The 26,651-nt window shown below is 39.3% G+C and overlaps 1 protein-coding gene across 2 annotated transcripts; it reads right to left on the minus strand.

The window, feature by feature from the left end:
- Positions 1 to 5: 5 nt before the first annotated feature.
- dusp7 (dual specificity phosphatase 7) lies at positions 6 to 24,969 on the minus strand. Of its 2 annotated transcripts, XM_077573073.1 has the most exons (5): positions 24,908 to 24,969; positions 22,800 to 22,900; positions 10,391 to 11,321; positions 7,503 to 7,931; positions 6 to 3,816 (listed from the first exon to the last, which is right to left on the minus strand). In XM_077573073.1, the coding sequence occupies exons 3-5, from the start codon at positions 10,791 to 10,793 to the stop codon at positions 3,500 to 3,502; spliced, it is 1,149 nt and encodes a 382-aa protein (XP_077429199.1). In that variant the 5' UTR covers positions 10,794 to 11,321; positions 22,800 to 22,900; positions 24,908 to 24,969; the 3' UTR covers positions 6 to 3,499. The 2 variants fall into 2 exon arrangements, with proteins under 2 accessions (XP_077429199.1, XP_077429200.1); XM_077573074.1 differs by lacking the exon at positions 24,908 to 24,969 and having other exon boundaries at positions 22,800 to 23,172.
- Positions 24,970 to 26,651: the final 1,682 nt, after the last annotated feature.

Here is a 26,651-nt window from a genome sequence, read left to right on the forward strand (position 1 = left end):
CAGAGTAAAGAAAAAATATGTCAATATTTATTACAGTATAAACAAGTGTGGTGTGGTTTGAGTATACTGTACAGTACAATACAATGGGCCAATGGTGTTTCTATCCCTCCTTGCTTCGTCCACACAGCTTGCATGTTGTGTTAAAAACAGCACAATACAAATCGACCATTCAATACAAAACGGCCATTCAATGCAAGAACACGATGCAAAGACGCATTGTCCCCAAACAAAAAAAAGAAATCCCTGAAAATTCCCTCATTGAGGTAACTTTTTTTTTTTTTTTAATCACTCACTTCATTCTTTTTACTTTAAATCATTGAATAGTCCCTCCAGTCCTGAGCAAATTGAAACCCAGATGTGGCTACAAGTTAAGGACACAGAAACATCCGTTCCCGTGATGTGGCAACATTTACGTGTTTTTTTCCCCCCAATTTTATTTTTTTTCATTGTTATATAAAAAAGAGAAATAACACACAGGAAAAGCAGCTCGGAATCAGTTTTACAAAATGAAAGCTGCGTACTGAAACAGAGTCAAACACTGTTAAGTGTTTTTTTTTTTGGGGGGGGGGGGGGTCATTTTCCACTCTAGTGCTGTAGTAGAACAACATTTGCATATAAAGTCATAACATATTCAATATAATATATATAGTGTATATATTACCATTAAAAGGCCACAGGAATAGCATAGAGCACATTTAAAACTAAACAAGACAGAAATGTAGCTTGATGGGTATTTGATTACATTGCCTTGATTGGGTAAAGGTTTAACAATCAATTTGTTTAATAGTTCTGAAGTCCTGTTTCCACATCAGTGGAAGATAATGTCATAAATAAATAGGCCAATGAATACAGAATTTTACTCCAAATTTTTGTTGTGACAAGAGAATGCGAAGGGGGGGAAAAAAAGTCGAGTTGGGGCAAGCGACCGTCATTAAGCAAATGCGTTGATCAATATAGTACAAAAGGACATTTGAGGTATTGTACAAAAAACGAGGCGGCGCAGTATTGCAGAGTAATAAAGACAACCTTGTGGGGTTAAAAAAAAAAAAATAATAATCTTACTGCATTCTTTTTTTTTTCTAGAAATTATTTTTATCGTTTACACAGCGGTCTTGTAAAAATTGACATACAAAGAGTTTTCAACAGTCAGTATTAGAAAGAGTTTGTAAGGCCAGCTGAGACCAACCCTGCTTACAACCGACCGCTGGACACAACTCGTTCGGTTGAACCCCTCGCAAGAAACTCAAAAGAAAGTTGCTGTGGTAGTCTTAGTTAACCATTGGAGTGGATTTAGATCAGAATTTGAGGGCAAAAATCAACACCTTTGCTTCATTCAAAAGGCTAGCTTTAAAAAAAAAAAATGTTTTTAGTTAGCATCACGTTGCTAAGCTAACTTAACGCCACAAAAGAACAGAGCCCAAGTCTGTGGCATCAACTCATTAGCATTTGCTAACATGACATGGCCGAGTTACACCGCACAGCTAACACGTTTCCTGACGCAAAGTTGATCATAAAGACTAGAATTTCACCACTTGAATGAATTGAAAGCTACCTCTCCCCCCACCATTTAATTTGACATAATAGCTTACTTGCTGTTAGCATCGCATAGATTAAATTAGCTAACAGCATGCAATACTGTAAGTTAATATCCTGATGCTAACGTAAAGTCTGAAGTTTAACAACTAATAAAATGAAAGACGTTCTTTTTCAGCGATTATGTCCCAAATCAACGCATTTGACTTTTTTTTTTTTTTACCCATAGTTTGGCAGCTACCTATTTAGCTAACACTGCTAAATATGCTAAGATGAAGCCAATCATTAAACATATGGGTTGTAAATACCCCAAAAAATAAAAATGGATAAAAATTAAAAAATAAATATATGTATTACTAGTTGTGAGAGGATCGGCGTACATTTGGACAAAAGCTACACATTCTTTTGCACCTGCTATTAAAAAAAAAAGTGTGGGGGGGGGGGCATCCATCTTGACGGGGCAGCAGGAGTTCATCTCAGTCTTGGAAAAACCCTCCATTTAGTAAATTAGCAACAAAGTCTTCGCTCCTTTTTTTAAAGCAACATCCAACTGAGTCATACAGTATCGCAGCATGCTCAGGTATACAAAACATTATAGATCTGCTTACTATTACGCTGTAATATATAGATTTATATTTATATCCAATTAGGTTGAACACTTCTCTCGTACAATATATACTCAAGGCTTAAGGGTGATTCAGACAAAACGTTTTTTGTTTGTTTTTTTAAAAACAGTGGGCCTGTTTTAAGTGCAGTTTTCATCTGTATACTTTAAGAGCCTCTTTTTAGCAAGACCCCGCAACATGGCCGCATCGGAGTCGTAACAATATCGAACCCGCGGATGCAACGGTGCCCGTTTTCACACAGAATCCAGCAAGTTTGAAAAGTTTCTCCGATTTTGGCTTGATGTATAAAATACTTGTTGGACAAACAAACTGCTTTTAAGGATCACTCCTCTTGTCATGGTGTTACGGCGTTCCAAATCTTTGCAGTTCGCACCCCCATTCTGCGACAAACCAGACGTAAGACTTGGCTTTAACATGCTGTGTAAAAAGGGCTTTGTATATATTCAAGAAAGGAGGCACTTCTTTGCCAAAGGTTGCCAAGATAAACTAAGTGCTGCCTTCCGCCCTCTCTGACTCCAAAGTACAAAAACCGGTTTGGGCAAAGCTTCTCACTTTGGTGCGACGACACAAAGCAGGAAGTTGCGAAACAAACAACTGGTTATGCGGCGCTGGGAAGGATGTGTGAACTGGAGTTGGTCAAAAGTCAAACAGAAGCCTAAAGTTTGGTCCTTTTAGCGGACCGCCTCAGGATCGGCCATCTTGTTTCTTAAAATGGCTGCATGTCAGTGCCAGCACGCCATTGGCTACACAACTGTGCAAACTGCGTCGGATCATCGAAGCCCGCTTTTTCCTTTCTTTAGTTTTACAATCTCACTGTTTTGGACAAACATTATTAGTATTATGTGTGTATATATATCGATACATGGTCTAAACTTGTGTGTAAAAGCACACAAAAATATACAAAAAAAATGCATATAGACATTTCTTCCTGCTATAACGTACAAACAGCACATACAGTACAAATACTTTGTGTGTGTGTGTTAACATTTCCTTGGTTTTTAAAAACTCTACATTCCGTAGAGAGATTTTTCCGAAAACTCCCGAATCTCCGGGTGTGAGGAGGCGGTCGCCTCTAAGTGCGGCGCATTTTCAGTTCTCCCCCCCCCCCAAAAAAAAATCTTTGCACGAAGAAGTCTCCTTGGCTTGATGAAAGCTGTCCTTCGCTTTCTTAAAAACTTCCCGCTTTCCGAGGCGTCGTCAGCGACCTCGAACTTTGCCGCGCTCCCCGTAGCTAAAACGTTCATTAAAGCGGCTGCTAGCGCCTCCAGCGCAGCAACGTGGTTACCGCGGTAACAAGGGATGATGACCTCGACCCAAAAAAGACAACGAGGTGGCACTCCTCACGTGGACTCCAGCGTGTCCAGCTGGAACACGTTGTGGTTGGTGGGCGTGGTGAAGAAGAGCTGCTCGTTGGTGGGCGAGGCGGCGTGGTTGTCGCACGGGCTGTTCAGGCCCAGCGTCCGCTCAAAGTCCAGCAGCTGGCCCATGAAGTTGAAGTTGGGCGAAATGTTGGACTTCTTGCGCTTGACGAAGTCGTAGGCGTCGTTGAGCGACAGGTTGAGCTTCTGCATCAGGTAGGCCACCGTCACCGTCACCGAGCGGCTGATGCCGGCTAGGCAGTGCACCAGGATGCCGCACTTTTTGGAGCGTGCCTCGTCTGAAGGGAAAAAAATAGGCAATCAGAGGATGGAATAAAAAAAATATATACATTTTATGTAATCGCAGAAAGAGCGGTCAATGATTTCACTGTTTTTTATATCGTATTGTTTGGATCACAAGGCGCGCTTAAAATCCCTTTTTTTTTTTTTACCCACTTCATTAGTCATTTATATTAATTTCACGCTGTTTTCTGTATGTAAATTTTGGATTGTTCTCTATACAATGTATTTTCGGTTATTAATCAGATTTACATTATTACCTATACACTGTAAAAAAAATAAAAAAGAAAGGGAGAAAGAAAGAAAAAAACAAGTGGAAATCCAGCTGGCTTTTGTAAAAAAAAAACAAAAAAAAAAAACATTCCCATACACAATAAAAAAAAAATAATAAAAAAAATATTAGTAATATTTACTCCACTCAGAAATTCTAATGACATTTTACAAGGAGAGTTTTGAGTAGAATTTATCATTTTATTTAAAAAAAGAAAAATAGAGAGGCATTGCTCCCAAGCACAAGGTTGTGGGTTCGTTCCTCAAACGGCTTTTTTTTTTACCCCCATAAACTGTTAAAGTGTCCTCAAAACTGTCCTTGTAAAATTTACTAAGAACTAAGAAAAAAAACGTACTAAATTTTTTCAAGTAAATATTACTTCTTTTTTTACAGTGATATGGGAATGTTGTTTTAGTTTTTGTACAATAGTCAGCCGGATTTCCACCAGGGCTGGGTTTAAAAAATATATAATTAATTTTTTAATCGAATAATCGATTTTGAATCGATTTTCTTTTTTTAGCTTAATATTGATTCATAAAACCATGAATCGATTATTTTAATATATCTTTTTTCCCATAAATTCATAAGAAAATAGAATTTTAAAGGCCATTTTTTTTTTGTATCTTAGTATTTTCTTGAAATTTATTGTTCACATGAATTTAAAAATATTTTCTTACATTTATGAAAAACCGGACTGACCATTCAAAATCTTTATTAACAATTATTGAATTAGAATTATGGAAATATGTTCATCTCACCCTTGCTGATGTCAATACTTGTGGAACACCGGAGTGATTATAGCATGTGTTACTTTCATTAATAAACTAAATCATTTAACCAGTTATGGCCTCTGCAAAATTTTATTTTGAAATTGTTTGTGGCGTTTTTAATCATTCCCTTGATTTTTTAAGAATTGATGTTCCATAATTAATATCGATTGAACTGAAGCGGATCGAATCAAACTGAACTCTTGTGAATAGAAATCAAATTGATTCAGGAAATTAGAATCGATACCCGGCCCTAACTTCAACTACCATTTTCAGGGATGCGCCGGCGCTTCAAGTCAAACCATGAACTATACGTTGTTGTTTCATTATTAATAAGCTGCGTCTGTCTGTCCCTCCGAGGCCTTGCGACGCTCAGGCCATTAGACGAGCTTCGCTTATTGCTGCCTCCAGACGCCTCTTGTGTACACCGAATTCAATTTGTGTGTGATGTCTGCTCACTTTAAAGAAGGGGAGGGGGAGAGTGGTGGTGGTGGGGGGGGGGGGGGGGGGGTCGTTGGAAATGGTCATGCGGCTAGCTAACAGCATCCACAGCAGACTCTGAAGTCCAATAAGACGATGTCATCATTGACTTCTACATCACTTCTTGGCTTCCTTTTAACAGCTGAAAGCTTGGACAAGAATGCCACGCGAGTGCCAACAGTGGTTATTAGCACCCGGCTCCGGCACAAGTCACGCTTCCTCATACAGCAGCATTCCTCTTCTCACAATACAGTACATCAATACATTGAAATCTAAGCCAAATCAGCAACAGAGAAAGTTTGCGGTCTTTCTCACTTGACACACCCAAGAGGGAATGACTGAGGCCAGACAATGTTGAATGACAGTCTGACTTTAACACGGAAGCTCACGACAGGATATTGCGACAAAAATTAGCATTGTGCTTTTGTACATAAACAACATACAATCTGTAATAACACTTAATATTGAGGCATTTACTTGCTAATGCACGCACACGTCGAGTTCCACCACAAATCGACTCATATGTTTCCCTTCATCTGACCATTAGCATGGATTTTAACCATAGAAGGGCAAAACATGCCTTGTAAAAATTAAACTGCACAACAACAACAAAAAAATAGCCACCAGAGGGTGCTAGAACTGCACAAATGGAAATCAACCAGATTTTTTTTTAACAGATGTGCTGCTTTTAATATCGTGGCATGACGACGACGATATTGTGGCAGTTTTAATATCGCGATATCACGATATTGCCGTTATCGTTACATCCCTTATCGTTGAACTACTTTGCACAGCGGCGTAAGGATACGTCACAAGTTACTAAAAGGCACGTTCAGTTAATGTTGTACTTTGTGTTTTTCCCTTGCTTGCTTAAATTTATCAGCTACAAGAGCTTTTCTTACAAATACTGTTATCGTTGCATTAGAATATGCTAGTAGTGGCGTACAAATACTTGGTATGAAAAAAGTAGTGCTCTATACCACTTTTTATTACCATTTCTCATTGGATTATTTTATATTTATGGCCTACAAGTGTTTTTCATACAAATAGTTACTGAAATTGAGATTTTACTTTTGCATTACCGATGGTTAGCGAGTCGGAACAGTCTTGGAAATTTGTTTTGGAACTCTGGTCGTACATCGAGGACCGTATTTATTAGCCCTTTTCACACTGCCTGTCGAAGTCTGTTTCTGTGTCAAAAGTCAGGTTTCCATCCAATTGTTTCGAATTTTTTAAGCAAATTTACTGAAAATGCGCAAAATGGACATGCGACGTATGCCAATTTCGCTAAGTTTTTTTTTTTTTGCGAATATTGAGAGGGGACTCCCGCCGCTGTAGGTGGCGGTATACACCATGAGATGTGATCAACCAGTAATTGAAAAGAAGAAGACCAGGAAGCGACGTAAGAGTTTACTTTTGCAATTCTTGATAAACCGTAGCGTTTCTTTGCGCTTTTCCATCTAAAATAGCATTAATATTGGCTTCTTTAATGAATTCCAAAATTATTTCTGTTTCGTCGCCCCCCCCCCAAACATACTTTATCGTCCGACATCGCTTTGGGACTACAAACGTACGTGTGACGTAAAATCCGGTCAAAACGCGTGACGTATATCTGGTCTTGCCAGCGGTTATTCGCAAAAAAATGTTTCCATAGCCAAAATTTGCATTTTGCTTTTTTTTGAGACGCTTCAAAATCCACCCCCTCCAAGCGTAAAAACTTTTTGGTAAATTTTGGGCACTTTTTCGAATTTCTAGCGTTTCCGTTGTTTTATTTTCGCATTTCTTGAAAATTCTAAAAATAATAATAATAATAATTGGGGGTTGGAAACACAACTAAAGGAGTACCAACATGGATTTGGTTCATTCCCCTTAACAGGAACGGGAATGTGAAAGTTTGAGACCTGACACTCACTTCCCCGACTTAGTTGTGATGAAAGCAATCGTCAGCGTCTGAAGCATTTCATCCCTCACGCCAGACACTGGTGCTGACATGATGTAATTATCTTATTGTGCGTGTGAAAGTGCCCACAGTTGCTGTAATCCGCTGCTTATTCTGGGCTCCGTGTAAAAAGGCTTGTCATTTCTCATCGTTTTTATTTTCGTCGTCGATTGAGCGGATTGTAACGACAAAAAGTTGACGGTTGTATAAAAAGCAGAGCCGACTCACCAATGAACGAAATGGCCTCCGGGAAAAACTGCGAAAGATTCTGGCTCCAGTGATCCGAGATGGGGATCTGTTTGTACTTGAAGTCCCCTTCGTGTTCGAACATGTTGGGCAGGTTGGGCGTCACGTTGAGGATGTACTTGATGTTGTACTTGCTGAGCACGTCCAGGTTGGCCGAGTCCTTGGCGCAGCCCAGGTACAAATATGGCAGGATCTGGACGGGGAACGCCGGCTGGTTGCTGGGCAGCGGGCTGCCCTCGGACTCTGTGGCGCTGCCCGGCTCGCGGTCCGACTCGCCGTCCGAGCAGTCGGAGCTGATGCGGAGGCCTCCCAGGCCGAGGACGGAAGACGGCGGCGAGCTGCTGGGACACGAACAGTCCAAGTTGGTCTCGCAGTGTTCGGGGAACTCCGACTGGAACTTATTGAAACCTCCTGCGGGGAAAAATTGGTACGATTATCGAAAGGAAAAGGAAACATTACCCAAAAAATACTAGTCGTAATTATTTTTGAATGCTATTGAAATCCTAATTAACTCATTTACTGCCAATGACGGCTATAAACGGCAAAAATGTATTTGAACTATTTCTATTAGTTTAATTTCCCCCCCACTTTTGTGAACAAGAATATGAAAACCTAGATTTTTTTTAATTGTACATTTAGAACAGATATTACATTTTTGATTAATCGTGAGTTAACTAGTGAAGTCATGAGATTAATTACGATTAAAAACTTGAATCACCTGATGCCCCAAATTTTTAATAATATTTTTTATTTTTATTTTTTAAATCATTCACTGCCATTGACGGCTAAAGACGTCAAAAATTTATTTTAACTATTTCTATTAGTTTAACATATTGTTTCCACTTTTGGCAATAAGAGTATGAAAACCTAGAATTTTTTTATTGTACATTTAAAACAGATATAAAATTAGTGATTAATCGTGAGTTAACTAGTGAAGTCATGCAATTAATTACAATTAAAAAAAGATAACCGGGGGAAAAAAGAGGTGCGATTATCGAAAGGAAAAGGAAAGATTACCGAAAAAATACTAGTCGCCTCTTGCCCTTAATTTTTAATAATCTTTTTATTAAATGAATGAGTTAATAAATATGATTATCAATTAAAAACTACCAAAACCCAACTTTAAATATAACTTGAAAGAGTAAACAAAAAAACAAATTAAAATAATGATATATAAAAATAATAAATGATTTGAAGCCACTCTTAGAACTCAATGCTAATTTTCTATTAGCCAGTCAATTTGATTTCCCATTCACTGCTAGCATTAGCACTGACAATGTTTCTAAAACAAAGTACGTGTTGTAATAAAATCCTTTTTGTTGAGTGTTTGGTTTTACTCAATAGCTGCAGTCCTAATACTAGCAAAGAAGTGCACTAGTGGTTACGTAGCTCCCAAAGCTGTGAGACAAGAAAACAGCTGGACACATGTGCTCCATTGAGAGAAGCCAAGTGAATGCTCGCTCGGCTCAGCGGACTTTTTGTGAATGGCACATGCAGCTTTGTGGCTCCAGTGGCGCGCACACACACCCACACACACGCTCATACATCTGCTAGTCAGCTCGTGCGGTATTATTAATTACACAATGCACTTCTCTTCAAATAAGATGCCTTTCTTTGTTGGGGGATTTCATATGAGCAGTGAGCAGACGTGTTTACACTGTTCATTCATGAAAAAAAAAAAAAAGAAGAAGCCTGCCTTATAAAGAAGAACAAACATGGCTGTGCTGCATTTAATTGAAAACATATTTAGACTCACATTGATTGGTGTTTTGTTAGGCTGTTAATGCACATTCTGTAAGTGACTAATACGTAAAGACTACAAATTGGGAGAGTGGATTTAATTCTTCATTAATAAACAGGTGAAAAAGGGAATTACACAGGATGTTCAGAAATGCACTGTGCAATTGTAGTCCCCATTAGACTTCAATACACAATACAGAAGGTCTTCATTAGAGTAGCAGGTGAGCTGGAACGCATCCCAGCAGACTGGGCGAGAGGCGTGGTGCACCCTGAACTGGTTGCCAGCCAATTGCAGGGCACATACGGTGTCAACAAACAAACACTCAAACTCACACTGAGAGTCCCTAATTAACCAAACAAGCATGTTTTGGAATGTGGGTAGCAGCTCGGATTCGAACACCAAACCTCAAAACTACTTGGCTACTGGGCCACCCATTTTGAAACGGTGAACATAGATAATTGAAACCACAAAAACTGCCTCTTGAATGCGATTTTTTTTTAAAAAAAATTTAAATAAGGAGTAATATTTACTTGAATTTTTTTTTTTTTACGTTTTTTCACTCAGAAATTCTAAGTAAATTTTACATGGAGACGTTTGAGGACATTTAACCAGTTTATTAAAAAAAAAAAACTCAAGTGTTGAGGAACAAACCCTCAACCTTCAGCTTGTGAGGCAGCCCACTCTACCACCTGAGCCATGCCATTCCTGCTGTAATGGTGCCAGGTGGATTTCTTGTAACCTCCAGGAGACCCGTTTTTGGTCTCATTTTGGACACACCAGCAATGAAGTATAGCGGCAAACAGCAAGAGTTGCACGGCTCAGGTGGTAGAGTGGCTGTCTTCCAAGCTGAAGGGCATAAGTTCGTTATTCAATGCTTGAGTAATTTAAATAATAATAATAAACTGGTCAAATGTACTCAAAACTCTTGTAAAATTTATTTAGACTTTCTGAGTGGAAAAAAAACTACTTTACACCGTTTTTTCAAGTGAACAATATTATTTTTTTCCTTTTTAAAGAAAACATTCAAATTTAAAAGAAAAATCAACTAAACGAAAATGAAAGTACAGCAATACAAAATATCTTTCTAATTTGCCACGGTTGATTGGAAACAAGCAGCTTCCAGACTCACCTTCCAGGTAGAAAGCCTTGCAGCCGTCGTCCCGGAGCTTCTGGAGGAGCAACCCGAGCACGGAGCTCCCCAGGCCGGACTCCAGTCGCTCGGGACCGGCCTCGTCGTACAGAAGCACCACGTCGCTTTTGCAGCGCTTGACGAACTTCTCCTTGTCCTCGTTGTTGGGGATGATGGAGCGGATGGGCAGGTTGCCCTTCTTCAGCCTGCGCAGCATGAGGCCCGGGATGGCCACGTTGATGGCCGCCTCGACGTGCGACGACTCGTAGAGTTCGTGCGGCCGGCAGTCGAGCAGCAGAAGCGCGGCGGCCCCGGACTCCAGCTCCTCCTGCAGCCACTCGGCGCTCTTGCTCATCGTCACGGTCACCATCGCGCAGCCTCCCCGCGGGTGAGGGCTTCTCATCGGGGAAGCGGTGTGTGGGGAATCCGCTGGTGGGACTTGATGGCGCTGGGGGGGGGAGGGAATGGGTTTGAAATCGCCGAGCTAAAGTTCACTTTTATCCTCTTGCCGCCACCTCCACTTCCACTCAGCCGACACGCTCCGATCCAACATGCCCCTCTGCTCCCCTTCTCAAACACGCGGAGGATTCTTCCTCCCACTCCTCCAGCCCAGCGACGTCCATTCGAGCTCCCGAGTCAGATGAAGAAGAAGAACAATTAAATAAATACGGAAAACCAAGGGCCGTGTTAAGGGCTGCCGTCCGGGTCCATGGCGGGAGTTCGACGACGGCTCACGGGTGACACGAAGAGCGGCTCTGCTTCCCTGTCTGAGCTCGGAGCAGTTAAGAGGCTGTGAGAGCTCCGTGAGAGAGGGCGGGGCGTGAGGATTTAAAGGGGCCGAAACACACGGCTTGTTCCTCGGCCATTCAAGACAAGCCTGGCTCCTGAAAGGATGAACAACCTGCTTGGCGTTCAAGTAGGAATGTTCAAGCTGTACAGAAAAATGGAAGGTTGTTTATTTCGTGTTTATGAAACATGGAGGTCAACTTAAACAAAGTCAGGGGTCACTACTCACCAAACTTTTTGAAAATGAGAGCAACTTATTAGATAGGTGTTATCGGCGATAAAGCCATAAATTATTAGTATTAGTGTGAAACTAAATGTTTTCTTTTATGAGATCTCAGATAAAACTTTTTTAAATGGTGCAATACCTTGTATTAATATCTATTTTTTCTTTCAGTTATAAAGGCAATTGTGTGACAAATTACATAAAAGTGGTGGTTCAGGAATAATAATAAAAGTCTGCAACCATTGGGTGCAGTCAATCACGTTTGCATATTTAGTATTTAAACTCTCTGACAGAAATCTTTATCATGGCTGTATATATGAATCGGGTGATACAAGTGCTTTTAAAATTGGCAGAAAATCAGCCATTTTTGACGTTCTTGCGCATGCAATGGCGCAGCGAGACAGCAAAAAAAACGGGAGAACAGCTGGAAATCTACAGGTTCACTTTTATTAAAAAGAAATCCAAAAAAATGGGCTAGGAGTGGACTAGGCGCCCCGCGCGTTACAATTATCGTACATCCCCAGCGTCAAAAACATTCACTGCTTAAAAAACGAAAAAGAACATGCCCATAAAACCAAAGAGGCGCCACCCTGTGGCACGGTGCCACACTGCGGATTGTTACAAACACAAGACAAAGAAAATGATATAAAATAAAAACAAATGTGTTGGACTTGGAAGAGTGTTACTTAAACTTTAAGGGACCAAAAAAGGTTATTAATTTATTATACATATATATTTTTTAAATTAAGCAGCAGATTAATCGGTTGTCAGAATTTTATTCCACCAAATATTGATAAAATGGCCTTAAAAAAAAATGCCTATTGGTTGGGACCTAGTCTTTGTTACTGCAATAAATTATATATATTTTTTAATTGCGTGTGAAAATTCCCTTTCATTTATTGCTAGCACGGCGTTAGCCGGCCAAATATTTCTGTTGCAACCCAAATGGGAAAATTGTTTTAACGGCCAATTATCAAAATTTAAGTCACCATTGATTCACGCACAGCCATAATCTTGGGTGTTTTTTGGCCATGGGAAAAAAAGTACTTCAAGTTAACAGACAACCCTTCACCCCATTAAATCAAGTTTCCACTGTAATGATATGATGAATATCTCATCTCAGGTTACTCACAAATCTACGTAGACAGTGGGGAAATATAAACTCGCTTCGTCGAACACAAAGCTGGTATATACTCGCAGCAATCCATAATTTATTGTGTTAAATGAATGACAGTTAAGTGAAGTCGGATTATTTCCCACGGCGCAACTGACGATTTCAGTGGCTGGCAATCACAGATCTGATTGCAGGATGATGTTTTGTTTTGTACAAGGGGCTCCTCTAGTACAGTCTCGGTCCACCGACGACCCGCAGACGATCTGTCATTATATACTTTGCAAGTCATTTAAAGGGTCAAACGGTGCAAGTTCGCATTGTGCTACCACGCGAGGCCGCGGCAGCTGCTCTGCATGTTTGTGGCTCGGGACTGCGGGCAAAACCGTGGACGTGGTTATTGCTGGTCTACGGGCGGCAGTTAGCGCAACCGCGTCGCTGCACAACAACTGCTGCGGCCGCACCGCCGCCTCTCGCCAACTTTAACTTTAGCCCGGCGCGCGTCATCAAAGGCGGGAGGGAAGTTGGAATACAACGTACGTACGACGGATGATGTGTCAACTCGGCAGCTGGTTAAAAACAAACGCTGGCGGCTCGTCTCATCATAACAGGGAGAAGTCGGCTGCGTTAGAAGTTTTTACAGTCAGGTTAAAATTTAAATTAAGCATGTTAGGCGGCTGGACTGAGCACTTTATTTCATGAGTATAATTATTATTTTTTTCATTATAACCCTGACGTATATAATCTGACACATGCATTGCACAGATAATCCATTAGAGGGCAGTAATCACCCAGTTGATGGCTTTTCCAGCGACCTTGCAAGATTGCCACAAGTGAGAAAGGAGAGACACCTGATTTACAAGGTAAGAAAAAGTTGAAAAATGTTACTTAGACAACATTGTAAGAAGTTAATGGGTGGATATAATGTGACAGTACTCAATATTTTTGACTAAATGTTTTAGTCAAACCGTGTTCAAAGTAAGTGTATACAATTTGAAACAGTAGGTGTATAAAGTCATTTTACGCTGAATCAGTGATATGTTAATTTTTTGTAATTTTTTTTGCATTTTTCATGCAATCAAAGCTTGATTTTTCAATCAAACTAATGATGATGAATGTTTAAATTGCATAACTGATCATTTACCAAAATGACAAATACGACAGAAATGCAAGGTCTGCACAGGCCACTTTGCACTGTAAGAAATGCAAAGTACACTTTTACCTGAACAAGAACAGAAACCGTTTTGAGGCTTCCCACTATACAAAATAAAAATTTGTGACCCACAAAGTTAAAAAAATGCTGTTTCCAGTTGTTTTGGTGGAGTTCTCAAATCCCAATAGTGCATTATAGCAGTTGTACTATACTTATTAATAGTGGGAAATGTTCTTTCAGATTTTGTGAAATACTAAACTATTTATTATTATATTTTTGACAGTTATATAAGTTGATTTTCAATTTTGTTGTTGTTTGTTCAAAAAGACCAATAAATACTCTTAAGAATTAAAAAATTCTCTCATATATTTCATGGTTCAGGCTTGAGTTTTTTTTTTTTTTTAGGTGAGACTGGAACGGATTAATGGCCTTTCCATTCATTTCACTGGGGAACGATGATGTGAGATACAAGTGTATTGTTACAAGCATTGGCCACGGTATCTTAAGAAGATTACGATTGCTCCACATGTTCTCAATAAGGTTGAGGTCAGGGGATGATTACCCGCCATTTAGAGTGGAGTTCGGCAGCCATATTCGCAGATTTTCCACCCCCCCAAATTTTAAAATATTTTGCCCCAAAGCAGCTAACTAAAGCTTCGATGATACATTTTGCAGCATGGGATAGTTTGAGAATGATTTTTAGTGCAAAAGTCACAGGTCGTCTTTTTATACCATGTCAGGAAATGGTTAGTTTGGAACTCCATAAATTTTGCAGGGGTCATTTTGACGCCGCCAGGCACCATAAATACCACCTGACTCTTGATGTCCATACAAAACATCACTCGACCACCTCCTTGCTGACTTTGCAGCCTTGTTGGGACATCCATCAAGCATTCAGAACTCCATCCATCAGGACCTTTCAAAGTAACGCGCCATTCATCAGTGGATAAAATGTATTTCTATTCTCCTTCACAGCTTGGTTGGCTTAACTCTATGCATGACCGCAAACCTTTGAAGGGTCCTGTAGTAACTAAATATACATTTCAGATGAATTAAGTGAAATGTTATAGTTTCTCAAGGTACATTAATGAGGTCACTTTTGTTGGTATCGGAATTTAGTTGCCTTAAGTGAGTGTACAGTTTCTTTATGAATGACAGCAATTATTTGAGCAATTGCGGATCTTTTTGTTTCTTAAGCGGCTGCCATTTTCTATTTCTATCACACTTTCCATTTTTTCACTTGGTGGTTTTGTGGCACACCAGTCCACCACCAGTGACATGCCATGTCCAGGATTGATGTGATGGACACGTTATTTTTGTTTATGCAATTACGCAGCAACAAAGTCCTTCATTTTGAGGCCGACGTTTGTGCCCACTGTTTTTTTTTTTTTTTTTCTCAGCTAACCGGCTAAAGCGCTAACCTGGTTCACGGCATAGAAGTGATTTTAGGAGAGCTCATGTTTCTAAATGGGGTCAGTGTCAGTGGGTCGTCACTAGGCTCCACCACGAGTGACCTCATAGGACATCAGCAGGTTGTGACAGAGGAGGAGGGAGGGGGAAGAGGAGCGTTTGATTTCCTCACAGCTGCACAGAGCAGGGGTGGGGTAGGGGGGGTGGTGATGCACCAGCTGCAGACAATGCTTCTCTTGACTTGCCAGTGAACACCAACACACACACACAAACAAGACAGAGGAAAAACTTCAGGGCTCTCATGTCCGCACACACAACAAGCTGTATTCGCGTTTGCTTACAAACCGATGGGAACATTTTGAACTTTACGCACGACCACGCTCTGCCTCAGCATACATTATGTGTGTTCTGTATGTATTGTGCCTATAGGCTGTGGGATGTAACGGTCAAAAAAAAGAAATTTTTCAGATTCTCAACTGGTGGATTTTGAGTTACGGATACATTTTCAATGGGTTGACGAACTTTTGACGAAAGAAAAAGGCCGCGCTTAAATTTTGAAAGGCTCATAATGTCTGCTATTCACACTCCTTAACATAGGGGGCGATGACACCCTGCAATCTCAATGGACTGCTATCATTTTACAGGTCCAGAAGAAATGAGATGGTTTGTTTTGAATTTGGTAAAATCATTTATTTTTGCATCGTGAGCAGTGTTTTTCGGTATTACTCTAGAAAGGAAGGTTATTGATTATTGGTTATTGGTACTTGAATTGCTTGAATTTAATTGAGCAGTTTGTGGATTAAATCCCAAATGACACGTAGGCAATATGCAGGGATGTGATTTGACCAAAGTGAAATTATCTGAAAATTTAGCCGGGGGTCTGGGGGCCGCTGGCACTCGCTCATGGGTTTTTTCCGTGTTTTTAAGTACTTTCAATGCACTCACATGACAAAGAAATAGACAAAACAACAGCATAAATTTTCAATGTATATTGAACTATCCTATATAAAATGGCAGTTTTAGTCAACTCAAAATCAGTCACATTCAAAAACATTGGACTGCTTTTGCTTTTAAAAACTATCACTGAGAATATCATCATATCTAACTAATGTGATTACTAAGTTAACACATAAATAATGTTGAAGAGTTCAAATTTCATGAACAAATAATTGTATCATGACCAAATGAAAAGTAACTCATATTAGCGCATACCACAAATGTCTTTGTTATAGCAGAAGATGTTATCTGTCGGAGTCATGTGCATACACAATGAAATCCCCCAAAAAAAAAAAACAGATTTTTTTTTTTTTTGGGGGAGATAAAAAAAAGCGGAATTCCGCGAATTAGCGGAAAAATCGCATCCCTGATTAAATCCCAAATGACACGTAGGCAATATGGCTAGCTGGCTCATGTCTAACACAGGTGAAATCATTTCTAGAGTGCGGCTGTCAGGCAAAAATGTCGACTAAGTGTTCCGTCTCCAGGAATTAAAATGGAGAATATTCAAAGACATGAATTTTTCAGCAACATCTGAGATCCTCCTCAAGTATGCGCGTGTTTGTTGAAGATGATACGAACACGTGCTTGCAACGTGAACCCTCTCTCGACGGGAATAAAGCCTCTCGCCTGAATTTATTGCGAGAGATCAAACTAGAAAGAGACAAACTCCCGACGCTGGAGAAATGAGCGCAGTTGGAAACCACACACGCACACAAGCGATGATATAAGCACTATGGAGCTGACTGAATGAAAATCATGGGAATACATTTAGAGGATTTTTCCTGGTTTTACAGGGGACATAAATGGAAAATTGACTTTTTTACTTTGAAATTAATATGCTATCTGGCTATTTCGCAAAAAAACGTATCTGGAGCGAGCTGTTCTGAATATTTGAAATTATGACATAACTGTAACCAATTTAAATACATTTCTCCACCCATGATTTGGTAGCTAGGCTGGGTGAAAATCCACCACTTTCAAGCACTACTTGTACGTTTGGTGATGTGTCAGTTGCACGCAACAGGATCAGGGCACTAATTGACAGGCGGCCTTGTGATGAAGTGCTGCACGCACGGGTGAAAATACAACAGGTCTTCAAATGGTCTTTTTTTGCTTCACATTGTGGATTAGTACTTTGAGAAATAATCTAACTGTGATGGACGGGGGGGGCGGAACCCTAACACGGATTGTGAAGTGGATTCCAAGAGTTCTGTAATTCTTTGCCCTTTGCATATTTGGACGGAACAAAGCTAGAGACCTTTTATCATAAACACACGGGAACTGTTGTATAATGACTTTCTTGCTTTAACACGTCAGACTCGTCTGGTCAGGAAAGTTATGACATCTTTATGGTCTCAGCGTCCTGTTAAATGTTTTCACCGGAGTTTGTAAGACTTCATGGATCCAATCAGGGCACCCGTCCACACTGATACAAGCGTGTCGTCTCAAACTATCAATCAGGAAGCAGTCCGAAAGCCTTCAATCCTCATTTATCATGTAACCCAAGACATTTTGGACAATCGCATGCTACCACGTTGCGGTAGAAGCAGTTTGGGGAAGTTTCAAAGCAGTTTGGGGAAGCTCCCAGAGCACAAAAAAAGCACGCTTGCAGGACTATGGTGCGGAAGAACTCGAGATCCCTGACCTCAACGGCGTCAAATATCTTTATGATGAACTAAAAACTAACCAACAAAAAATACCACTCATGTCTATTGTTTTGCTTTTTCTTTTGTGTTTTTGGCTACATCCCAAAATATGGAACAATACTTGAGCCGTTTAAACTTGTTCTGACGGTTACAAAAGAATACTGTGATTTAAAGGGAGAGTTTGCAGTTTTACAACTACTAGCAGGAGGATTGATCTTTTTCACTGAAAATGTTACTCAGTTGCCTCGATTAATTCACTCTTTGCAGATTAACATGACCCGGGTGACTGAAAAACTAAATTTTTTAGCAAGCAAATTGACATTTTATGTATTTATTTTGATAAAAAATTAAAAAAATTAAGCAATTATTCTGCTGGGTTAACATTTTCAGATTATTTTACATAATCATTGTTGGCGGGCCACCAAATTAAGTACGTCTCATAATATCAATGTAGACATTTCTGATTATTTTATTGTGTTTGTTTTTATAAGTAATGGTCAAGTGTATTTTTCACTTTTTTGAGTGTGCAGTGAGTAAAGAAACCCCGGAATGGCCTTAAACACAGGAGGAGGTGTCCGTCAAGGCGTCAGTGTTAATAAAGCGAGAGTGACTCATCGAACCTGCAGACACCAAGAACAACATTGAATGTGTAACCGTTTTACTGACTGAGGCTGTTATTTCGACGTTTATCTCTTTAAAAAAAAAAAAAAAAAACGGAATCAAGTTGGAGAGAAAAACATACAAACAGCGCCTCACCTAATTATGTTACCATGACAACGGAAGGAGGTAGGGCCTGGTCAAAGATGCATGGCCCCTAGGGTCACTCTTAATGATCACTTCAGTCTCAACATTCAAGCAGCACTTTTAATTAAGGCCTGGCTGTTACATTATACAACAATGCTGCTGCAGTTGCTCATTTCGGTGCAGACAAAAGTGCTTTGAGAACTTTGAAATGCGTTTAATTCTTCATAATTGAGTCTTTACAATAATAATGCACCATTAACTACTAGTGTTAAACTACATCATTTCAAAGCCTAAATGAACATTCATGTTTATGAAATGTTTGTAATTGTCCTTTGACAATCATAATCATTTATCCATCCATTTTCCAAACCACTTATTCCTTTACTCCTATGATAATTGATACAAGTGTAATTTATTTAAATGACAGCTTTTTAAATACCACTATTACTATTATAATTAACATCATATTAATAATATTATTTTAGAATATGATTAAAGCTACTGAACGTATAATATTCAATTTGGAATCGCTACTGCCACCTGCTGATGAAAAATGAAACTGCACACACCGTTCTTCACATACACGCCACACGCATTACATCACATCCGCAGACAGGGAGCGGGAAATTCGAACCTGAATCCAGTCTGAAAACTATCAGCCAGAGGCTTGCAGGAGTACCCATTGTGAACAGCTAAGGTGTTAATCTACTATTTAGAAGTCATTTCACTCATAAATGGTCAAATAAAAAGCTTATTGTAAAGTTATTTGGGGGGAAAAAAATCCATATTGCAGCTTTAAATACTAAATGTAAATATCCTAAATTATTACAATGGTACCTTGAGAGACGAGTGTATTCTCTGTCAATGCTTGTAACTCAAAATGCTTGTATCTTAAGTCATCTTTCGTCATTGAAATGTATTGAAATGTCATTAATCCGTTCCAGTTTCCCTTTTTTTTTAAATGTGCTTTTTAATAAGGAAAATAGCAATCCATAGAATTGTACTTTATGAAAACATGAGTACGGTATAACATAAATAGAATATAAATAATTAAACAGTTTTGTTAAGATTAATTCATTGTGGCTCCTTCTGGTGTGTGCAACTTGGCCACCGGGGGGCAGTATGATATGACCATACAGATAGAAACGAAGAAGAAGAATTTTACGACTGTAAGTGACTTAGTAAGCTGCTGCGATAGTCATTTTACGTAGAGGACTTGAAAATAAACTTCAATATTTTTAGCGTTGGAGGTGGTGACATGTTGCCATGGCTTTGTATTGAGGCCTCTAGTTTGAGTCCTTGTCAACATAAAGTATGATTTTTTGTTTAAATGAAATATTGAGACCGCCCTGGGTGCAGAGTTGCAGACAAATGCTGCAATAATAAACTAAATGGATAATCTATTTGATCAAAGACTGAGAAATTGTGCTGGGGCTATTTATAACATGTACAAATATTTCTTTAATTAACGTTTGGTGGCCTTTTTTGTTGCAAGGCTGCCTTGCCCTATATTAAATGAGCGAGCGGTTGACCTTTAGTGTGGCAAGCAGATGAGGTGAGGCGTAGGTGGAGGGAGGGAAGCAGGTGTTGGCCGACTTATCCGAGGGTTTGTTTTATGGGTTGGGTCCGTTGTCAAGTGGGGTCATCAATTCTCAGTCTGCCAGCACATTTGCACAGCTTGCAGCCTGAAGTGCTTTCAAGCCGCACGGCAGGACAAATGAGTGGACTTGGGTGCGTTAAATCAGGAATATGGTTGACACAACTGCGCAGACTTTAGAGTGACTAGACGTCCCCTTTTCATAAGAACATGTTTTTTTTTGTGGCCAAAACATAGAACTACGGGGGGGAGGGGGAAGATTAAAGTCAGAATTCTCATTTTAAAGTCAGAATTTTGATAATTCTCTCTGAAGTCAGAATTCTGAGAATAAAGTGAGGATTCTGACTTTAAAGTCAGATTAATTTATGACTTAATCTCATAATTCTCACTTTAAAGTGAGAATTTTGAGAATTTTCTCTGAAGTCAGAATTCTGAGAATAAAGTTTGAATTCTGACTTTAAAGTGAGAATTCTCACTTTATTCTCAGAATTCTGACTTTAAAGTGAGAATTCTGTGATTAAATCATAAATTAATCTGATTTTAAAACAGAATTCTGAGATTAAAGTCAGAATTCTCACTTTAAAGTCAGAATTCTCACTTAAGAGAGAATTCTCAAAATTCTGACTTTAAAGTGAGAATTCTGAGATTAAATCATAAATTAATCTGACTTCAAAAACAGATTTCTGAGATTAAAGTCAGAATTCTCACTTTAAAGTCAGAATTCTGACTTTAGAAAGAATTCTCAAAATTCTGACTTTAATCTCAGAATTCTGATTTTAAAGTCAGATTAATTTATGACTTAATCTCAGAATTCTCACTTTAAAGTGAGAATTTGACTTTAAAGTGAGAATTTTGAGAATTCTCTCTGAAGTCAGAATTCTGAGAATAAAGTTTGAATTCTCACTTTATTCTCAGAATTCTGACTTTAAAGTGAGAATTCTGAGATTAAATCATAAATTAATCTGATTTTAAAAACAGAATTCTGAGATTAAAGTCAGAATTCTCACTTTAAAGTCAGAATTCTCACTTTACAGAGAATTCTCAAAATTCTGACTTTAAAGTGAGAATTCTGAGATTAAATCATAAATTAATCTGATTTTAAAAACAGATTTCTGAGATTAAAGTCAGAATTTTGAGAATTCTCTCTAAAGTCAGAATTCTGACTTTAATCTCAGAAATCTGTTTTTAAAATCTTCTTCAGATTAATTTATGACGTAATCTCAGAATTCTCACTTTAAAGTGAGAATTCTGACTTTAACGTGAGAATCCTGCCAACCCTTTTTTTCCCCCCACTTCACTGGCCCTAATCCTCTTCCGTATTGAACTGATTATTCTGCTAATGTATTATTTTTCTTATCGTTTGATTTAGTCTGCCCAAACCTTAGGACAGCAATTGGCTGGCAACCAGTCCAGGGTGGGCCCAGGTTCTCTCGCCTCAACTCAACTGGAATGGGCTAAGTAAAAGAAAATATATAGAAAAGTGATTGGCGATTTGATGAAAACAAGTGAAAAGTTCCATTAAAAGTTGGGTACATTTGTTTATTTGTGTGTGTGTGTTTGTTTAGTATATTAGTCTTTCTGGCCACCCTAATTTACTTTTCTAGTTGATAAATCCAAATTTAGGTGAAAAATATTTTGCTGTTCTTTGAAGCCGAGTAAACCAGGTCCATGTGAATGGCTTTGTATTTGTACCGCCTCCAGCCATTCACTCCAAGAGAGCGAATGGAAAAGATGGTTTTGGAGCACAAGCCCAGGCGTGGGTTGAGAGCCGCGCAGCGCCAAAAACCTCAGCAACTGTCGACAAGCGTGGCTCAGTCTCCAGAGTGGAGGAGGGTGCGCTGAGTGGACTGAAGTGGTGGAGTGGAGGGTTGGGGGAGGGTGGTGGGAGTGGGGGAGTTCAGGAAATGAGGCACGGGGGAATTTGGCCAAATCCAGATCTGTTCCAAAAGGAGATGACGAGAAAAAGAAGGCTACTCCTGCTTGAAAAACAGCCAGTGATGTCACAACATGGTGTGAGCCGCACAGCGTAACTTTCAACACTTTTAAATAACACTCATACTCAAACATGACTTCTAACGTACATAAGACTTTAACCGCACATTTTGCAAATGAAGTGGAATTTCTAAAATGCATGTCGCAACCAAGTTGTTCTCATTTCAAAACAATGTCTCCCATTGGAAGTAATGAAAATAAAAGGTAGAGCAAAACAAACAGGAACCTTTTATAGCACGGGTGTCAAACTCAGGGCCTGGGGGCCAGATCTGGCTCACTTTTTGTGGCCCGTGAAATCTGCGTATGGAGGAATACAGAACTGGGAGGATATTTACTTTTGAGAGGCCGAAATTCTGAGGATTTGTACAATTTTAAGTTAAATGTGGCATTGGTTTATCTAAGTGAAATTCAATCATGACTTAACGACTTGCTGATTGCAACCACTGGGACCAAAGAAAAAGCAAAACACAGATTTTTTTAGATGCTCAATGAGTCTCCCGAGATTTTTTTAGGCACATTTTTTTTTTTACACTTTTTACATTGAATTCCTTCTATGACGAAAGCTCATGGAGCCACTGTAGAGTAATTCGCAGTATTTCATTATAATTTTAGTTATACTTCTTTACCAATAGGCTGGAACCAAATATGGTTCTCTGCTTACTGAAGGGGCAACAAAATAAAAAAACAGCATGTGATGTGTCCGCATCATTCCAATTCAAGATTTAACACGTGCAGCGTTTTTTCCCACCTTCAGACCCAGCAGGTGGTCGCCCTCAAACTGGGAAACGGTGCCCACTTGCTCAATGGTGCCTCCATCAGTAGAACTAAAGGCTTGGTGCTAGCCGTTAACTAGGAGGGGAAAAAAAGAAAAGAAAAAGGAGAAATGATTGCAATGCCACATCACCCGGGCCTATCATCAAGCAAAAAAAAAAAAAAAAAAAACTTCCTGTTTTAAATTATTCTGAGTGCGGTTTGAGCATTAGGTCTGTCGCTTTGTGTGGCGCGCGTGCGTTTCCTTTCTGCATATTTGCGAGCACATGCAACCACTTTGAAAGATATTTTGAGGTGGCCACAAGTGCACACTTCTTTCATCCCAGGTGGGATTTTCTCCCTATTGCTTAGAGCGAGAACAAACGGGAGAAAAAAGATACACGACAATGTGTCAAGACATGAACTTTTAGTTGCAGATGTGTCACATCAATCTGTTGTTACTATTTAAAAAAAAAAAAAATCAAACTTTACACAGCATTTAGGTTTACTTTTTGCACGTCATAAAGAATCATAACTGACAAGGGGTGTCAATTGCGCAATGTAAGTGGAGTCGCATTCAAATCAGTAATACTTCAGTCGTTGTACACGACAATTTAGGGGATGTTTTTGCCGAAAATACAGAGAAAAATCATCTCATTCTGTTTTTTTGTGTATAAGATGATCGTGTAAAACTACAAACGTTTGATCACAGATCTCTCTTACCCCTTTCGCACTGTGCTTATGCCAGTGCCGGTTTGGCACGTTCTTAGATGTTTAAACGTGACCGTGGTTTCTTGCTGTAAAAATAGCAGCTGAATGTTGGCGCCTTCTCCCAGGATCAACAAAGACTTGGTGCTGGCACTGGTTTGGCAAGTTCCTAGTGGGTCCTTTTGAAAATGAAAATAATAAAAATGTGCCAGTTTTGTAGGGGGAGCCACTGCTCACGCAACTTCTCGCCCGTTACTCATGATGGTTGCGGCAGAATGAATTCCGAAGTCCATCAAGCCATTTTGTTACACTAGGGGTGTCATTTTTGAGTTAATTTAAAGCTCAATTAACACCAGTAATTTTTTTAACGTGTGATTAATGACCGCCCCAGTATTTGGAAAGCCTATACTGGGGAAAGTCCAGTCGCAACGCAACAGACACGGCCATATCAAAAATTCGCAGTAATATATTTAATAACAATGCATATATTTGTGGAGACTGGGGTCAAGTTGTATTTCACAATTTTATAAATGTGCGGAATTTCACAAGTAACTGCATGTTAAAGATTAGACAGCTCTTAATATGAAAAGAATAATGCACTGAGCTGTCACTGTCTTGCAAATGTAATTATGCCATCTAGTGGCAGAAAAAAATGACCACAACCCAAATCAATATCACACTTGTTTTTTACAGTACATCTTTTTAATTAGAACGCAGCTTTATGAATTATTATGAAATGACTGTATCAACGACTAAAAGATGCAGCCATATTTCTATTAGTTTAACATCCCCCCCCCCCCACACACACTTTTATGCCAACGAGTATGAAACTTCGAAAACAAATATTTTATTGTATTTTATTCAGCCAATTTAGCACCGGCACTCACTGCAATTAACTTTTCAGCACAGTCCCATGTTAATGTGTACTCGCTTCACTCTGTTTTTCAATCCCCAAATAAAACAACAGCTGCAATTTCTGTGTTTTGGTCTGAGAGACAAATTATAAGTGGCTACTAGAACTCGTATGTCTAAGAATACACTTCGGCTATTGATGTGTTTGTTTTTTTTCTTTGGCGCTGTAACGACAAACGGTACCTGCGGCGTAGAGGGAACCGACAGGGACCCGCCGATTGTCTCTAATGTCCTAAATGATGCCAGTTTAGTGAACAAGATGCGGCGAGGACAAAGCCTTGACACACTGAACCAGGGAAACACTAAAACATGCTCATTCACACAACCGGGCGAGCAGTGGCGGCAACCACAGCTTACAAGGAAAAACATATCCAGATGTTCTCCTCATAGACTCACCAACCCCCCTCCCACACACACACACACACTTGTAGGCCACATATGGCCCACATATTACAGAGGCCTACTCTCAAGACTCTTTTTACTTACTTCTGCAGACATTTTGTACACCTACACTTGTCAGGAAAGCACCGACATCCCCACCACCATCGACATCATCATTACGATGGCCGACCTGTAGGAGACACAAGTCAGCCATGTAAAAATAATAATAATAATAATACAGTTCTGGAATAGGGGAAGTGTAATAAGGCAGCATGTCAACAATAGAAGATAGTGATACAAAAATGTAAGCGGATGTACAATACAGTAACTTTGCTTAGTCTTTCAGAGTCCATTCCTAAGTGAATACAGGCCATGCACCTATAATGACCGAACGAACCCCCTCCCCTACAAGAGCTCCTGGCAAGCCATCTGCTTGAGGCCCATACTTACTGAAGGGAGACGTGTTTTCTGTGTGTGTGTGTGTGTCTGAGAATGCCCCAGACAGGAAGGAAGAGAGTGGGCCCTGCAGCACAACTCCAGAACTCCGGTTGTGTTTTACTTCTTTTTCCACGGGTGCAAGAGAGGCCGCGCTGGCTTCTTTTAAAAGAAGTCAGTCATTAATACGTTCCCTCGCTTCCTCTCGTGACGCCACACGCCGCTCTCGGGGCTGACCTGAGACCCGGGGACCACCGTGTTCTACGTCAAGTCATTTGTTCCATGGGTTATAAAAAAAAAAAAAAAAAAAAAAAAAAAAGTTTGTGTCTGTGAGTGTAACCTCAAGCTCATTTCCATTGAGGCTACTAAAAATAAAAGTGCTGAGTTTTGCAAAAGCAGCAGGTTGTGTGCGTGAATGAAACATAAAGGCTAATTGTGGGGTGCTTTTATTCAAGTCACTAAGGGTACGAAAAATGACTTTGTCACAACCTTATCTTAGGCAGTATGATACCAAAAAGGGTTACAGTACACCTATATTGATAATCAAGCCAAATTTGAGCATTTATCCTTTTCTGTGTCTCTAAATAGAAGTTAGCACCACAGTAGAAAAAGAATACCTGCACTTTTAAAGAAGTTACATTTACAACTTTATAAAAATATTAGCATTAGTCCAGACGACGTATATCTGACCTCTCCTGTTTACAATGAATGAATGATAGTTCCACCTCGAGATGGGTGAATACCAATCGGGCCGATACCCATCTTTATTTCAAGGTATTGGTACTCGCGACACCAGCCGATACCAGTATCCAACACTATATGATCAGGAACTTCGAAGAAGAGAACATTGCCATTAATTTCGTGCTATATTAGGAGATATAGGTCTTTCTTTAAATTTATTATATAAATATAAAGTTATACAAATTTAAATTTATAAAGTTTATAAATTGGGGTGGTGGGGGGGGGGGGGGTTATGTACTAGTGGTATCAATACTTGGTACTGGTATCGACGACTACTCAAGAGTTGAGTATGTGTACTGGTATCAGCCTGAAGAAAATGTTATCAAACGTCGCTAGTTCTACCCTTTATGACCTCCATTATACTAAAACCAAAAAAGATTAATAACTCAATTCTTGAATTCTCTACATATTTAAAACATGACAATGCTGTTTGCGTCTGGCATTTTTTTTTTTTTTTTGACCTTTGGATTAAGTGCAAATTGTAATGAAAATTAACTCATTCACTGCCATTGACGGCTATAAACGTCAAAAATTAATTGAACTATTTCTATTAGTTAAACATTTTGTTAACATTAGTATGAACACCTAGAATTTCTTAAATTGTACATTTAGAACAGTTTACAATTAAAACATTTTAACCGCCATTTTTTAATAATCTTTTTAAAAAATGAAT

This window comes from Vanacampus margaritifer, chromosome 8 (genome assembly GCF_051991255.1).
Source record: "Vanacampus margaritifer isolate UIUO_Vmar chromosome 8, RoL_Vmar_1.0, whole genome shotgun sequence".
Lineage (NCBI taxonomy): Eukaryota > Metazoa > Chordata > Actinopteri > Syngnathiformes > Syngnathidae > Vanacampus > Vanacampus margaritifer.